Source organism: Dunckerocampus dactyliophorus, chromosome 15 (assembly GCF_027744805.1).
Source record: "Dunckerocampus dactyliophorus isolate RoL2022-P2 chromosome 15, RoL_Ddac_1.1, whole genome shotgun sequence".
Taxonomy (NCBI): Eukaryota; Metazoa; Chordata; class Actinopteri; order Syngnathiformes; family Syngnathidae; genus Dunckerocampus; species Dunckerocampus dactyliophorus.
Window position 1 is genome coordinate 2,855,385 of NC_072833.1, and position 15,390 is coordinate 2,870,774.

The 15,390-nt window shown below is 42.3% G+C and overlaps 2 protein-coding genes across 3 annotated transcripts; both read right to left on the reverse strand.

Annotated features, from left to right (window-relative positions):
• Positions 1–112: 112 nt before the first annotated feature.
• On the reverse strand, positions 113–8,109 carry ints13 (integrator complex subunit 13). Of its 2 annotated transcripts, XM_054752629.1 has the most exons (18): positions 7,782–8,109; positions 7,369–7,620; positions 7,234–7,308; positions 6,950–7,152; positions 5,759–5,839; positions 5,581–5,671; positions 5,390–5,518; positions 5,111–5,134; positions 4,537–4,621; positions 2,223–2,315; positions 2,062–2,151; positions 1,812–1,990; positions 1,572–1,736; positions 1,343–1,497; positions 1,036–1,266; positions 836–966; positions 618–750; positions 113–492 (listed from the first exon to the last, which is right to left on the reverse strand). In XM_054752629.1, exons 2-18 carry the CDS (start codon positions 7,591–7,593, stop codon positions 456–458), a joined length of 2,127 nt encoding a protein of 708 aa, XP_054608604.1. In that variant the 5' UTR covers positions 7,594–7,620; positions 7,782–8,109; the 3' UTR covers positions 113–455. The 2 variants fall into 2 exon arrangements, with proteins under 2 accessions (XP_054608604.1, XP_054608607.1); XM_054752632.1 differs by lacking the exon at positions 5,111–5,134 and having other exon boundaries at positions 115–492.
• Positions 8,110–9,299: 1,190 nt separating this feature from the next.
• Positions 9,300–15,029, reverse strand: si:dkey-14d8.1 (zinc finger protein 436). Its single transcript, XM_054752853.1, has 7 exons — positions 14,840–15,029; positions 13,819–14,027; positions 13,641–13,733; positions 13,479–13,568; positions 12,093–12,203; positions 11,895–12,018; positions 9,300–11,304 (listed from the first exon to the last, which is right to left on the reverse strand). The coding sequence occupies exons 1-7, from the start codon at positions 14,862–14,864 to the stop codon at positions 9,719–9,721; spliced, it is 2,238 nt and encodes a 745-aa protein (XP_054608828.1). The 5' UTR covers positions 14,865–15,029; the 3' UTR covers positions 9,300–9,718.
• Between the last annotated feature and the right edge of the window lie 361 nt (positions 15,030–15,390).

The window sequence follows — 15,390 nt, forward strand, 5'->3', positions numbered from 1 at the left end:
ATCAGGCTGTTCATATTTTATTGCATTTAATTTATTTTTTTACTCAAAATGTTTTATACTTGTTTGTACTATAATGTCTGTAAATGTGGCTGCTGTAGCAAAGTAATTCCCAACAAAGGATCAATAAAGTATCTATATATCTATCTATATTACTGCCCGATTTGTTTTGTGTTTTAATTTAGGTTTATGGGATTGTATTGCTGCAAACAAATGGAGACCTTTTGTTAATGAGACATAATTAAACATAAGCAGGTGAGTCAACTTATTCCAATCCCATGTTCTCTATCGTACGGTTTTATTGCAATGTACAATACATGAATGTTATATTTACAAAAAATGGTTTTAAAAAATTACAAATTTCAGTTCACTGGCAATTCTTGTTGTGAGCGTGTGAGCAACACCCCCAATATTGGAAAAAAACACAGAGGCACTTCTCCTTTTTTTGGACCACAACATCATCTGGACGCCTTGCCATTTTCATGAACGTCCATCCTTTAAGAAGAGGAAATCATATTAAAGTTTGAGGATGTGATGCATCTTTATTTAGGAACTAGGTTGCATTGTTTGTATGACGCATGTGCCTTTATACTGTGCAGATTTGCAGATTTTCAACTCACCCATTTTCATCTTTGAGGTGCTGGTATAGCTCAAACCTGCTGTTGACCGAGTGTACTCTTCCCATAAGATCCCGACGCTTCCTGGACTTGGCAGTGATCCGATTGGTCCACATGGTGAGGAGCGAGACGGGACCTGTGGAGAAACACAGCATTGTGTCAAAAGTAAATAAAATCAAAGTTGATGCCAAAAAACAATTACACTATAAACTTAGTGGCACCTTTTGCTCCCTCTGGTGGCTGAACGTCGTCAGTGGTCAGACGTGGCTTCTTGTTGAGGGGTTCAGGGGAGTCAGGTGAATCTTTAATCACTTCTGACTCCTGATCATCTTTATCCTGCAAACTTTTTACCCTGCAATTAAAAACAACAGTTAGCCAACAAACCATCTAATTTGCATGCCCACTTGAGGACCTAACTCGCCTCTCTGAGTCCTTCCAGCTTTTATCCTCCACATCCTTGCCGCCATTTTTCTCTGCCCTGTCTTCCCTCTCTTCCCTTTTCCTGCCTCTCTTCTTCCTCTCCTCCTCTTCGGGTGGTTTGCTGCGGCAGGCGATGATGCAGTCCAGGACCCTCTGGTGCTTGTCGGTGGCCCCGGCGTGTGTTTTGACAAGAGTCTCCAGCTCGTTCCACATGATACGATACTGTTCGTCTCTGCCAGGGGTGAGGTGGGGACAACATTGGACATCGTGACAAAGGAAGATCTTAAAAAAATGCACAAAAAACCAACCGCTTTGGTCCTTTTCCTCTGGAACCCACGGTGGAGATGGGAAGAGGGTCATTCTTCCTCTCCATGTCCACCAGGTTGTAAACAGTCTTCTGGCAGGTGAGGACGTCTTCGTCCGTCAGGGTCTCTTTCACAATCAGGTTAGCCAGAGGAACCACCTTGCAAAAAAGGATACAATAAGAAAGAAACATGGAGAACAGAGTGGCAACGGAGAGAGGAAAGACGTGCTCACAGCCTGCATGTTGAAAATGGTGGTCTGGGAGATGATCATGGGCCAGTAACGTGTGTGCCGCTCAAGCTGAGCCTTGGCGCGCTCTGCTGGTAGCTTCCCCGAGGGATGATGAGCAGACTCGCACATGGGAAACAGGCGGTTCTCCTTCATGAACTCCCCAAAATCCTGAAAACCACAAGAGTCATCAAATGGAACATTTGTGTTGCGTGTTTGGGAGCAGTCGCGGTGAAATGAACATACAGTGATGCGATAGTCTGTCACTCGGCCCCCGCAGCCCTCGCTGATGGAGGGCGGGTCCTCCAGCGTGGAGCGGTTGCTGTTGAGCACATGCAGGAAGATCTCGCCCCCATGGCTGCTGAGCATGTGGCTGATGACCTTTGAACCGGACTTCCTGGGCTGCTCCAGTAGCACCGATCGACCTGAAGTCAGGGATCGATGCCATTTAATGCAAAGACAAATAGAGAAGGAGGACATTTCCGTTTTGGCTTACCGTTGAGGAGAAAGTTGGTCAAACACGATGAAGGGCGACTGTTGACGTCAGTGGGAGAGATGCGATAAGCTCCTGTGCAGTAATGCAGTTCTGAAAGGGGCAAAATGGGACATTTTTAGCTTTTATTTGCAAAAACATTTCCATCTCTCGTATGAGCTTACCTATGGTGATCGTTCTTGGAGTGCACCACTTTAGCGTGACGGTTTCTTTGAGTCCATTTTCACGCGTGCTTGTGCCGGCCATATGCAAGTCTCCTGTGCAACAAAAACGACAAAAGAAGTTAGTAGATCCCATTATTCCCATTCCCATTACATCAGGATAGTGAACAACCCTCACATTTCAGCAAGTAGATTCATCTCCTTCAGGGACAGTACGATAGAAATGAATACACTAATAGAATATAGAATATATACTAATAGAGCAGTCAGTGTACAGCTTGTATCGCAGTGTAGATTTGCAATCCACTGAAAATGAGTCAACACACTGCCATTATTGTGTCAACTGCTGGCAACACAAATGAGACCAAGGATAATGATGTCTCGGTGGTAGCGGCATGAAGTGGGGCTGCATGAGTGCTACCGGAACTGGGGATGACCGCGATACATTGAAGGGAAACATAAGTTAACATAGGTTTTGACATTGTGGCGTCTTGTCAATAGTCCAACATTATAACGAGGCCAAAAACACCTCCAACACGATCAAGTGCATTGCTGAATGTGAATATGACGGCAAAGCTGATGCCATTCATACCTGAACCCATTTGAGCACCTTAAGGAAGGAAGATAGAGGAGTGCAGGGGGGTCCGAGATCCACCCACTCCACAAATGATGCCATCACGGAAGAGTGGACAACCTGTGCAGCTCTGGTCAATTCCATGCCCAAGAGAATTAGGGCAGTGCTATATAACAATGGTGCTCACACTAAAAATACTCACACCAAGGACAACACTTAGACACGTTCACTGTGACTCACTTGTGTTGCCTGATATGTATCGTGGCAGAGTGTTGAGTCATTTTCAGTAGATGGTAAAACTATACAAGCTGTACACTGACTACTCTAAAGTACCGTAATCCCTCGTTTATCGCGGTTAGTTGGTTCCAGACCCGACCACAATAAGTGTAATTCTGCAAAGTAGGATTCCTTATATACTGTATACATGGAATATTTTCGTAGTTATGGCATAGAAAACCTGTCTATGATCTTCTAAATATGGTTTTTAACCTTATTAGAGCCCTGTAGACATGAAATAACACCCATGTAGTCACCTATTCAGTCATATTACCCAATATAGTAGATATAATAAGAGAAAATAAGCCATTTAAGACAGTTTACCTTGCAGGGGAGCAAAATCTGTGGTGGACAGGAAGTGAGGTTGGGGGTTCAGAGTTGAGTTTTAGCTAGTTGTGGGCTGTGGCCACAACAGTGACTCATGTTATTATCATCATTATTGTACCTGTTGTGAGATCATTCAAATCTGCAATAAAAGCCGACAATCAAGTCTGGTGCTTGTCTCACCAAACCATTACTGACATTGACAGTGACCAATGTAGAATACTACATTCACAAGCTGGTGGTCTTAAAGGAAAACTGTGCTTTTTTGGGGGGAATTTTACCCATCATCCACAATCCTTATGTGAGACATGAACACACATCTTTCTCTTTTCTGTGCGTTCTAAAGATATAAAAACAGATAAAAAGACGGCGCTAAGAATGTACGTAATGGGAAACACATATTCCGTCTATAAAGCCTTCTGAAAAAAACTCCACAGAGCGCCAACAACGCTCCATTTACATAAAATGTGACGTGCATATTAACCAAGCTACAACGACATTATTATTATTGTTATTATTATTAACATTGTCGCGTCGATCGTACTCCATTACTGGCGTATTGACACCTTCCCACACCATACTGGCTAGGGCCTAACGTGTAGCGTGTATCTAAAACCATAAAACCTTTTTGGAGGTGTTTTAATAGCAGGCTTTGTAGGCGGAATAGGTGTATAGGTCCATTACGTGCAGTATTGAGGTGTCTCTTATCTGTTTTTATATCTTTACAACGCACAGAAAAGAGAAAGACATGTGTGTTCATGTCTCACATAAGAATTGTGGATGATGGGCAAATTCCCCAAAAAGTGCAGTTTTCCTTTAATGGCTTGTGCTGTATTTGTATTTTAGTTTATTTAGCCATTTTTATGCTTGAGATGCTCAATTTGCTTAAATATGCATATTTTTGACTAAAACTAGGCCATAGTCAACCACAAAAAAGTGGCCTTTTTTTATTAATTTATTTGACAAAAACCACGGTAGAATGAGGGAGTGATGTTTGAACCGCGATGTAGCGACTGACGACCGTATCGTCATTTCTGTCGCATATTTCCCTCGAGAAGACGCAACAAAATGGTGGCTGAAATGTGAGTGCTGTACTCAGTCTTGAGAGATGCTGTACATGTTGTACAACGTGTTGCTACCCACCACTTTTAAAGAACTCCAGGTGAGCGTCCCTGTGATGCAGGAGCTCAACGTCGTAATTGGCGGATGTGTTGGCGTGCTGCTCTTCCTGCGTGCCCACAGAAGAGACAGAAACACAAAGAAAGTGTTCTAAAAAGTGACCATGCACGCATTCTCAAACACACACACACACACACACACTGCTGATTTCATGTTCCAGTTATGGAAGGTTGCTTGTTTACACTCAGGGAGGAATGCTAAATGCTAACCAGCTAGTGGTGGCTTTGTGAGTGATGGTCAGGATAACACAGTGGGGGACTGAAGGAGGGAACAAACATTGGCAAATAGGATGAAGAAGAGGCAACGTTGGTCTTGTTTGGACATACGTGTTCCCACACTGGAGGGGAATGTGCTGTTAAAACGACTTTGATTGTCCATGTGAGACCACGGTAGCCTGTCCTCCTGAACAATCATTACAATGAATGACAACATGGGAGCCGTTTTGCAATACACAACATACAGTAACAGACACGACACATGGCTTTTTGACTCTGCGCCTTCCTCACTTGCGTGTATTGTGTGTGAATCGAGTACTAACCTGGTCGCAAACATTTAATGTGGGCTAGCAAAACAGAAAATACAGCATGAAACCAGCAGCAGGGTTCAGTCAGATTTACAAAGGAGAAAAAAAATTCAAATAAACGACAGCGGAAGTGATGCCAGTGAAGTCATAAGAGGCGAGGAGGGGCTCGCGCGTAAAGCAAGCGAAAAGAAAGGGGGGGAAAAAAAGCCATCAATGAAAACAAAAATGAAGAAATGAGTGTTGCACTGCATGCAGCTTGTGACCAAAACTATGCTGGACATAGACGGCGCTTACCTTCATGGGGATGTTTGTGATGGTGGTGGAGGCCAAGTCAAAGTGCTGCTGGACTAAGATGTTGAGCTTGGTGGCCAAGTGCCTCCCTGCACGCACACTGTGAACCTCACTGGTCAGCAGAGGCGAGATCTGAAAGACAGGAAGGCAGGTTGAATGCAGACATAACCACACAGAAACCTTTCAGCGGGTACCTCCTTCTTGGGACGGTCAGACACCAGTGTGTCCTCGCCCTGAGGGTAAATGTGAATGAGGACCAGCTCACACTGCTGGATGCCCATCAGCCTGAAGAGAAAGACACAGTGCAGCTTTATCGGATGTACAGTATGCATCCTGACGTCAACACATGCAAATAGTGGGACTTTAACTGACCTGTCTGAGCCAGCTGCCAGCTTGTTTTGCTCCACGATGGTCTCCTGAATGCAGTCTTCCAGCATGCGCACATGAGTGTCACTGCATCATAAAACACATTTGTATGTGGTAATAGAAAAATAACATATTTTTTTAGCATTAAAGAAACTAGAAATGCATGAACGTACATTACTACCACGCACCGCACTGAATATTATGGACAATGGATACACCGCAATAAAATGATCCAGTAAATAAATATAAATAAATAAATAATTTAAAAAAAAAATTAAATAAAATAAAATAAAAATTAAGTACATTTACTTCTATTTTTATATTTCTTGTAAAATTGTATTAATATGCAGTGCATATAAAATTACAAAAAAATTTGACCACTTGTCATAAAAACTCATAAATATACTGTATATACTACAAAAAAAATTTCAACAATTTATTTCAAACTAAACCAAATGAATATTCTACATGTTGGAAGTTGTAAAAAAAGCAAAATAAATAAATAAATAAATAAATAAAAAGCCAAAAACCCCCCCTATTTTTTAAATTATTTTTAGTAAACAAAACATCGACTTCTGTTTTTTACTTGTAATATTTTATTAATGTACAGCTATTAACACATTTGTAACACCACCTGTCATAAAACTGCGAATATAAAAATTACATTACAATAAAATTCAAGAAATACTTCACAAACTTATTTAAAACTAAAGGAAAATATTATTATACATATTGGAAGTTGTAAAAAAAAAAAAAAAACAAACCCTAAGCTAAATGATAACTATAAAAAAAAGAAAACTATAACAATATAATATTACAATAAAATATTTTAAGAAATATTTCAAAATGTTTTTCTCTTCAGGAATAAACACAAATGACATCTTAACCAAGAAATAATAGTGTGTTTTACTATTTACCCTGTTTTTTTGATAATACAGAAAAAAAAGGATAACACAATAATTATTATATTATAATTTAAGATACTTCATTGGTACATTAACCATTACAGAAACAAATGTTTGGCATAAGCCTTGTAATTATATTATTTATAATTTTGGAATATTGTTACACGTGTGCAAATCAGCCACGCCACTTTTTGTATATTAATGGATGTTAACAGCAAAAATTTTTTGCATCAATACATTCGCAAAGGCAGCTCTCTCATTCCATCGTGCAGGTGTCAGCTGTTCATCTTACCTTTTGGCGTTGGTCAGACAGATAACACGACCCCTGTTGGCCACCCGCTCAGCCGTGTCCATGAGAGCGATGCGCTTCTCGTGCTGCAGCTCGGTGATCTTGCACAGCGACTCCACGGCGGCGACCAGCCCGTGCAAGATGCTGCAGCACTCGGGGTCCTCGCGTGGGTTGGGTGGCCCGACTGCTGCCAGAGCCGACATGAGCTGTCAAGAAGGCGAGACAAAGCACGTCACTACATGGTCCATACTATAAGTCAAGTACGTACTTGAAGAGATGTAGATAACCTCATGAGTGCTTTGGCTTTCACGCTTCCAGCTGTTCAAGATGTGGAACTCTGAGTCGCTTACGATGTAATTAATCTGTAAACAGAAAATACATAAATACAAGCCTTGTACTCATGAAATGTTGCAGAATCTAACCAATTTGTCCACTGGATATATATCATAGAGGATCCGGCAGTACTCCATGGAACACTCTACAGCACAGGTCCAGAGGGACTTAGACACAGGGGCCAGAGGGATGACTCCCTGGGCTCGGCTCTTGGTCAGGACATCACACTCCACCTGCTGACGACTGGACTCAGCCATGTAGGGACAGTGGTCCACCACAAAGACTGTCTTGTGAGACACTGAAAACATCTTCATTTTGATAAGCCTGCAGGGAGTGATGATCTGGAAGGACAATTACACAAATATGTAGTAGAGCAGGCATATGACATGTTTGCATGGATGCTACTTCAAGCTAAAAAAATCTTATCCAGTCTGAAAATAGTCGCTTCAAACATGGTAATATACTTATCACAAATAACTTTTTATTTACATATCCAACCTACCTCTCTGCAAAACCCACGACGAATCTAATCACTGTTTTGACATGATAATAACGGCCGACCACAATCCATAGGCAGGCTAACGTCTGACTACATGCTAAAGAAACGAGACAAGCGGTTTCCGCGCTCGTCAACGGTGCGGTGGCCGGTTGATTGTTTTTTGTTTGTTTCGCTTTTATTGCCAGCAACTAATGGATACTTATCACGATATTGAAAATATTAATTTCATCCCATGCTAGTGTACAAACAGACTTGAAGCGTCATTAGCCAGCAGAGACAATACTGCGGTTAAGCTAGCTAGAATTGTTATTAGCGGAAATATGGGTAACTGTGGTCCGTCACGCATTATGTTTCCGCAGGGTGGAAGTTCCGGCCTGGACGTTCCTAGCAGAAGTGTGCTGTACAATAAATGTTGACAGAATAATGACAGAATAAATATAATAATCGCTCAAGTAGCAGAGCTAAAATTTTAATTAATCTGTTTAGATCGGTACACTCCTTTTCATATTTTGCACTGTTTGTAATGTTTTATTTATTTATCTATTATTATTATTTTTCTGTCAGGTGTGTGTGTAAGTCACTGTTGATGCATGCACTACACTGCCGATGGGGATGTCATACAACTTCAAAAAATCCAAAGTATCCCTTTAAGGCTGGTCTCAATTTTGCCACAAAACATCTTGATGATCCCCAAGACCTCTGGCAAAATACTGGGAAAGTTGGACTTTTTGGAAGGTGTGTGTCCCATTACATCTGGCGTTAAAGTAACACCGCATTTCAGAAAAAGAACATCATACCGACAGTAAAATATGGTGGTGGAAGTATGGTAGTAACAAGAGGTTGACTAATGTGTTTTAACGACTGTTAAAACCCAAATAAAAATGCAGGTGAATAAATAAAAACCATGGAAAGCATTTTAAAACCTTAAAACGAACTTGGTTTCAATCAATAAAACCACCATATCCCAGACAAACAGCCCCAACAATGCACCATACTGTTTCTCTTAGATGTCAGCGAGTCTCCCAGGCAACAGACGGTCAGTCTGATGATTAAGTTATGCACTAATGTATGTAGTATGTGCGCCTGTACTGCTGGCTGCCCATAATGGCTGTGCAAGGTCCCCTGGGAAAGGAAAGGAAGTGAGTCACAGCTTGTTGATTGTCTGCTGGTTTTAAAAAAAAAAGAAAAAGAAAAAAAAAGTCTACTTCATACTGTACTTCTCATAAAAGCACTAATTCAAAGCATGCTGTCCAATGACATCAGGGCGTGATTTAGATGTGTGAACACCCCCATGCAAGCTTCATGATCAGTGGAGGAGGAGATGCAAGGAAGCATCAATTATAACATACCAAGGAGAGACTTGCCTGCTGTCCTCAAGTCCCCAAAGGCAGGAGAAGTCATTAGGACAAAACACGGGGACTCTTTTTAGTGTCAAAGTGGAGTTAATGGAGGAAATTAAGACAACAAAGACTCTTTTGCTATGACTATTTTATTGTTCTAAAAAACAACAAAACAGCTTGTAAGACTGAAAGGCGTACAGAGGACTCACCACTTGGTTGTATAACGTTAAACTCTATCATGATTAGCACAAATGAAAATACTAAGAGTACAGCTTCCACTAAACTACATTTCTAAAGCAAAAGATGTGCTGCAAAATCCATAACGCTGCAAAGTGTGGGCATCTCACTGTCACATGCACCGAATAAAGAAAATATTGGGGGGAAAATGTTTACAGTTACAATTTTTTTTTTTAATCACTTTTTGTACAAATGAAAATGATTAGTCACCTTAGTCACATAGTTTTACTGTTCTGTTCCTTAAATGCATTTAAAAGTAATGTTGCTAGAAAAGAAAAGAAGCGAGAAGCGGCATTAAGAAGCAAAGAGTAACTTTTTTTTTTTTTAACAAGTGCGATTAAAAGAGTCTGGATTCCTTTCTGTTTAGTATTCATCAATGCCCTCCTCCTCTTCCTCGTCATACTTGCGCTTGAGGGAGTGTTTCTTCTGCTTGCCCCTGTGTCTGCGTTTACTAGTGAAGTCTGGGTCGGCCTCCCTCAGGTGCACCTGCTCGTGGTTCTTCAGGACGCCCGGGACCGAGAAGCCCTTCCCGCACGTGTCGCAGGTCCAGGGCTTCTTGCACGAGTGTGTCCTTTTGTGGACGTTGAGGTGGGACGCCAGCTTGTACGTCTTGCCGCACACGTCGCAGCTGAAGGGGCGCTCGTTGGTGTGCAGGCGGATGTGGACCTTCAGGTTCCCGACTTGTGTGAAGCTCTTCTCGCATATGGAGCAGCGGTACGGTCTCTCTCGGGTGTGGATCCTCAGGTGGACCCTCAGACAGTACTTGCTGGAGAACTTCTTCTGGCACACCGGGCAGGGGATCTTGGCTTTGGGGATGTGGTCCTGCTGGTGCCTCTTCAGGTCGGACAAGTAGACGAAGGTCTTCCCGCACTGCGAGCACAGGTACTGGCGGTCCCCGATGTGGTAGCCCATGTGTCTCTTCAGCAGGCTGGGCACCAGGAAGCGCTTCCCGCAGCGCTCGCACATGTGCGGGCGATCTCTGGTGTGCCAGCGCTCGTGGTTGGTGAGCTTGAAGGCGGTGGGGAAGCTCTTGTTGCAGTGCTTGCAGGGGAAGGTCATCTGGCTGGTGTGGCACTCCATGTGCCTCTTGAAATAGGTAGACTGCGTGAAGCCCTTGTTGCAGATGTCGCAGTAGAAGGGCTTCTGGCCGCTGTGGGCCAGCATGTGCTTGGTCAGGCTCTGCAGCTTGGCGAAACATTTGCCGCACTGGCCGCAGGCGTACGGCCGCGTCGTGCTGTGCGTCTTCAGGTGGTTGTTGAGGAAGGCCTGTGTGCGGAAGCTCTTGCTGCATGACGTGCACATGAAGGGTTTCTCGCCCGTGTGAATGCGCTCGTGGTCCATGAGCTTGGACTGGTAGGGGAAGCTCTTGTCGCACATGCTGCAGTGGAACCTGTCGGCCGGAGGCCTGATCTGCTTCTTCCTTCTGATGCTGGGCCTGCTGTAGTCGTCATCGCTCAGTCTGTCCAGGGGGAGCGGCGGCAGGGCTGGGAGGGAGATGGTGTTGGTGGCGATCTGTGACACCCACTGATGCAGGGTGACTCTCTGCGTCTTTTGGCCGTCTTTTGTCGCGGTGGTACTCGGCGAGGCTGGGACCGTTTTGATGGGCACCGGAACCACCCTAAAGGGAATGGATTTCAGGGGGGTTCGTTTCGCTGCTTCTGCCGGTGGTGCCTCTGGCGTGGTGGCGGCAGGCGACTCTTGCGTGGCGCTCTTCTCCTGGACCACATGCTCCTCGGTGGCCACCGCAGACCCACTATCTGCTGCTTTATCAACAGGGGCACTGTCAGAGTCGTCCGACATGGCGCCCGGGTCGTCGTGGTCAGCAAGCGGGGGCAGGCTCACGGGCGGAGGGATCACCACGGGCGACTTTGGAGGCGGTGGTTCGACGGGTTTGGGTCGGAAGGCGAGGGAGGAGAGGACACAGTCGCCTACTGAAGATGAGATGGTTGCTGCGGAAATGGAGACGTTTTTGTTCATTAACGCTGATTGGCCAACTCCGAGATGGTCGTTTTTACGTCATACAGAAGTACAGTCGTCCCTCGTTTATCGCGGTTAACTGCGATAAGTGAATTTCCACAAAGTAGGATTCAATATTAATAAATGCAATATTTAATAGCTATGGCATAGAAAATCTGTTTACGATCTTCTAAATGTGCTTTTAAACATGATTAGAGCCCTCAAGACATGAAATAACACCCCTACAGTCACCTTTACATTTGTATTACCCAATATAGTAGATATAATCTGAGAAAATAAGACATATTAGACATAAGTATAGCAGTTAAAAAAAAATTCTGGACAGCATACTTCCCGTGTTGGCTATTGTCTGATCAATGCATTGTAACGGCGGCTTTAAATGGTTTTACTCTCGTATTACCCAATATAGTAGACATAATAAGATTACATTAAATCAAATGTAAGACGTAAATAAAACTCCTGCTCAAGTAGTGTCACAGTAAATGTGTAATGTGACTTTATATATATTTGTCCAAAAAAGGGCGTGTCGTCTTATATTGGAGTCAACAGAGTAATCTCATACCTTTCCCACAAAGGAGACCCTTGGACTGCTGGTACAGGAGGAGGTTCTTTAGGTCGGCACCTTCAGGGATGAAGCCTGCACACGCTTCCAGCACCGCGGCCTCTGATGAGATCATGGCGCTCAGCTGGGGGTTGGAAAAGATGACTCGGGTGATGCTGGAAGGCGAGTTCGATGGATGACCACATGGTGGAAACATACCTGGGAGAGATTGGGAACAGGAAGAAGTTGCTCCAGCTTGCAGACCAGACCGGCGGTGAGCGTCTGCAACGCCGTGTCGAACTTCGTGCCATATTGAACCGGGAACACTTCCTGTGTGTGGAGGAACACTGAGGTTTATGACCTGTGTCTGGACGGACACCGTTACCATGGACACCATCAATCCATTTTCTATAAGGCTTCCTCATTAGGGTCATGGGTTGTTGGGATAATATCCACACAAGCATAGGTGAGAACATGCAAATTCCACAGAGAGATGTTCCAATGGAGATTCCAACCCTGACCTCCAGACTGTGATGCAGATGTGCTGCCCAAAATGCTTTTATAATAATCAAAACATCATTCTGGGAGATTTCTAGAAATATTGTAGCTAAATAAATTATATCAAAGTTTTTTTTATTCTTGTATTTTATTGTTGTATGTTGTTGCTGAATAAATCATATGAAAAATATTTTTAAAAATGTAAAATATATCTAAAATTCATTATTTGTATACAGTAGTACCTATTATGTCACACCCTACACAATCTAATGACGCTAGAAAAAAACATATTTAAAAAAAATTCTGGAAATTTCTTAAATATTGTAGCTAAATAATAATAATAATAAAATATCACATATATTATTTGTATATATCCTCTTAGCTAAATAAAGAATATGTAGCTAAATAAAATATTTCAATAATTTAAAAAACATATATACAATATGAATTCTTTTCATACATATTATTATATGTTACACCCTGCACAATTTAATAATGTTGTTGAATAAATCAGATGAAAAACATAAAAAAAAATAGCTAAAATTCATTATTTTCATACAGCAATACCTAATATTTCACACCCTGCACAATCTAATGACTATAGGAAAAAATAATTCTGCGAGTGTCTTAATTATTGTAGCAAAATAATAACAAATTATACAATCAAGAACAATTTCAAAAAGTATATGACATATTTGTATAGTACCTTACACATAACACCCTGCAAAAGCGAATGCCTCTAGAAAAAAATGCCTTTATAGAAGTTTTTTTTCATATTACAGTATAGCAAAGTAAATAACCTAAAAAATACTTACATTTAAAAATATATACATAATTTTTAAGAGCCTAACACCCGGCACAAAATAATAAAAATTATAATGAAAAAGCCTTATAATAAAACCAATCATGTGAATTTTATTTGTAAATATTATTAAAAAATACACAAGAGAAATGTTTTTAAAAACTTAAAAATACATAAAATGTATTATTTTATATAGTACTACAACTGTAACCCCGCATAGTCTCCCTACATGTACACATTAGCCTTCATTCTACTGTACATGTCGCCATATGAGCTACATGTGACCAGGTCACGGCACGCTGTACCTTAAAGAACTGCTTCCTCTCTGTGGGGCTTTTCAGCAGATTCTGGACCAGCACCATGAAGTTTGTCTGACATTTCTCCACTTCTGTATCCTTTTGTGACACACACATTCATTAAAAAGTGCCTGTCCTCTTACCTGGTGTTTCATTTGGTCAAAGTCTTACCCCTGCAGGTGTAGCGATCTTCAGTTTGTTGATTAGAGTCTGAATAGCACGGGTATCTGGTTGGTCGTCCCCTTGGAGCAAATCCAAAATGATCTAGTATGGAAAGAAATGCGTTATCATATTGTGCAGCAGCTTGAGAAAAAGAAAGGAACACGTCTTTCTTCAAACATCCACTCACCCTGGCTCGCAACCCCAACACGAGCTGGGCGGTCTGCTTGAAGCTCAAAAGTTCCGGGACAGTCTGCGTCACCACGGTGACAAACTCCTCCACCTTCCGGTACTGCTTCACATTCCTCTGCCGGACGACCTGCCACATGTAGGAGTACGTCAGCTGCAGAGGGGAAGCCATGAGCTGGAGGGAGGACAAGGGTAGAGACCCTCCGACACCTGAGGACATCACAAGAATGAGTCAGAAAATGTATTATCTATACCAATAAAGACGTTTTTTGTTTCATACTATAGTGGTGTGTTCATATTCTAGTGTAGGGATGCACAATTATGCAAAAAAATCTGCATCATTTCAAAATTAGGTTGCATGTGAGTGTGGATTGAATTTTTTGTGCAGCTCAGTGGACCACAACCGTTTTTGAAGGTTTCTGACAAAGCACAGTTGAAGACAGAGAGGCACATCTATGTATAAAAGAAGGAAAAAATACTAAATAAAACAAAAATTAAAAAATATTTTGGTTGGGGACCCCTGCTTTAGGGCATGCATGTAAAGACAGACTTGCACCATGTGACTGATGGCCATGACATGTGCGCACAAGCTGCTTCTGCAGCTGAAGCCGGAAGTTGTAATCGCTGCATACAGTCTGCAAAATAAGGCTCGGATGTGCACGTCTGCGCTTGCGTGTTCAAACGGGAACGGGTTGAGCGCCAAACTGCATCAGTTTTTATATATCTATAAAATAATACTTTTTAAACATTCGACATTGGCAGCAAAGTTACCACGTAGTTGCCGATCAGCACATCCGGGTGTGCAGCGTTCAATTTGAATCGAGCAGAGTCTGCATGGTCTTGTTAGCTAGCTTACTCAACTTTACTGCCAAAATTGGAGTTTAGGCAACATATATGTTGGACCTTCAGCGTCATAATGTAGCATTAAACTGGAACATATGGATCCCACCTCCTCTTATTCTGTGACAACTGCGCTTGGCGGCAGCTCCTGTTAGCATGCTAGGTTTAGCTTAGCAACTCACCCAGACCCTCGGACCGCCTCTCCATTATGCGCCCACGATCTTCGTTGCAAAACCACAGTAAATAATAAAACGGCTACATATAAAGCTTAAGGTGTGATGTTCACTTTAAAATGTCTCGTAAAAATAAAATAATCGTCCTTTTCCCGTCCGTCAAGCCAGGGAGAATAATGGCGACCGTGAGTGGAGGCTTTCCAAAACAAAAGCCGCACTGTTTCCGGCGGAAGTGAGTGTGTAAAATAAAAGCTCGAGATGATGCGTTCGAGTCCACTCGGAAATTTCATAACTGGTAAATAATGAATATGCGGCCCGTCAACTCAGTTTAAGGTTAATAATAACGAATATGTTTTATCTTCAAAAGATTGTCCAGTCGGGACTGTTATGATTGCATTTTGACTGTGGGAAATAAGTATATCAATAATTTATGACACTTTTCTGCTTGTCTCCAAATTCAAAACACAAAAAAGAAGCTCTCAAGACCTCACACCCGCCCTAAAGACAAAACTTCGCAACAATGAAAGCAAAATTCACAATAAACACACACAGTGAACCGA

What these genes read in the sequence shown, in the direction of transcription:
- ints13 (XM_054752629.1), bottom strand. Translation starts at nt 7,593, where the DNA reads ATGAAGATGTTTTCAGTGTCTCACAAGACAGTCTTTGTGGTGGACCAC. An exon ending in AAAGCCAAAGCACTCATGAG is followed by an intron (nt 7,153 to 7,233) that starts GTTATCTACATC and finishes CCTTCTTGACAG; the next exon opens with CTCATGTCGGCTCTGGCAGC. An exon ending in AGCTGGAAGGACTCAGAGAG is followed by an intron (nt 967 to 1,035) that starts GCGAGTTAGGTC and finishes TTTTAATTGCAG; the next exon opens with GGTAAAAAGTTTGCAGGATA.
- si:dkey-14d8.1 (XM_054752853.1), bottom strand. Translation starts at nt 14,864, where the DNA reads ATGGAGAGGCGGTCCGAGGGTCTGG. An exon ending in GAGGCGGTCCGAGGGTCTGG is followed by an intron (nt 14,028 to 14,839) that starts GTGAGTTGCTAA and finishes TGATGTCCTCAG; the next exon opens with GTGTCGGAGGGTCTCTACCC. An exon ending in AGAGGAAGCAGTTCTTTAAG is followed by an intron (nt 12,204 to 13,478) that starts GTACAGCGTGCC and finishes CTCCACACACAG; the next exon opens with GAAGTGTTCCCGGTTCAATA.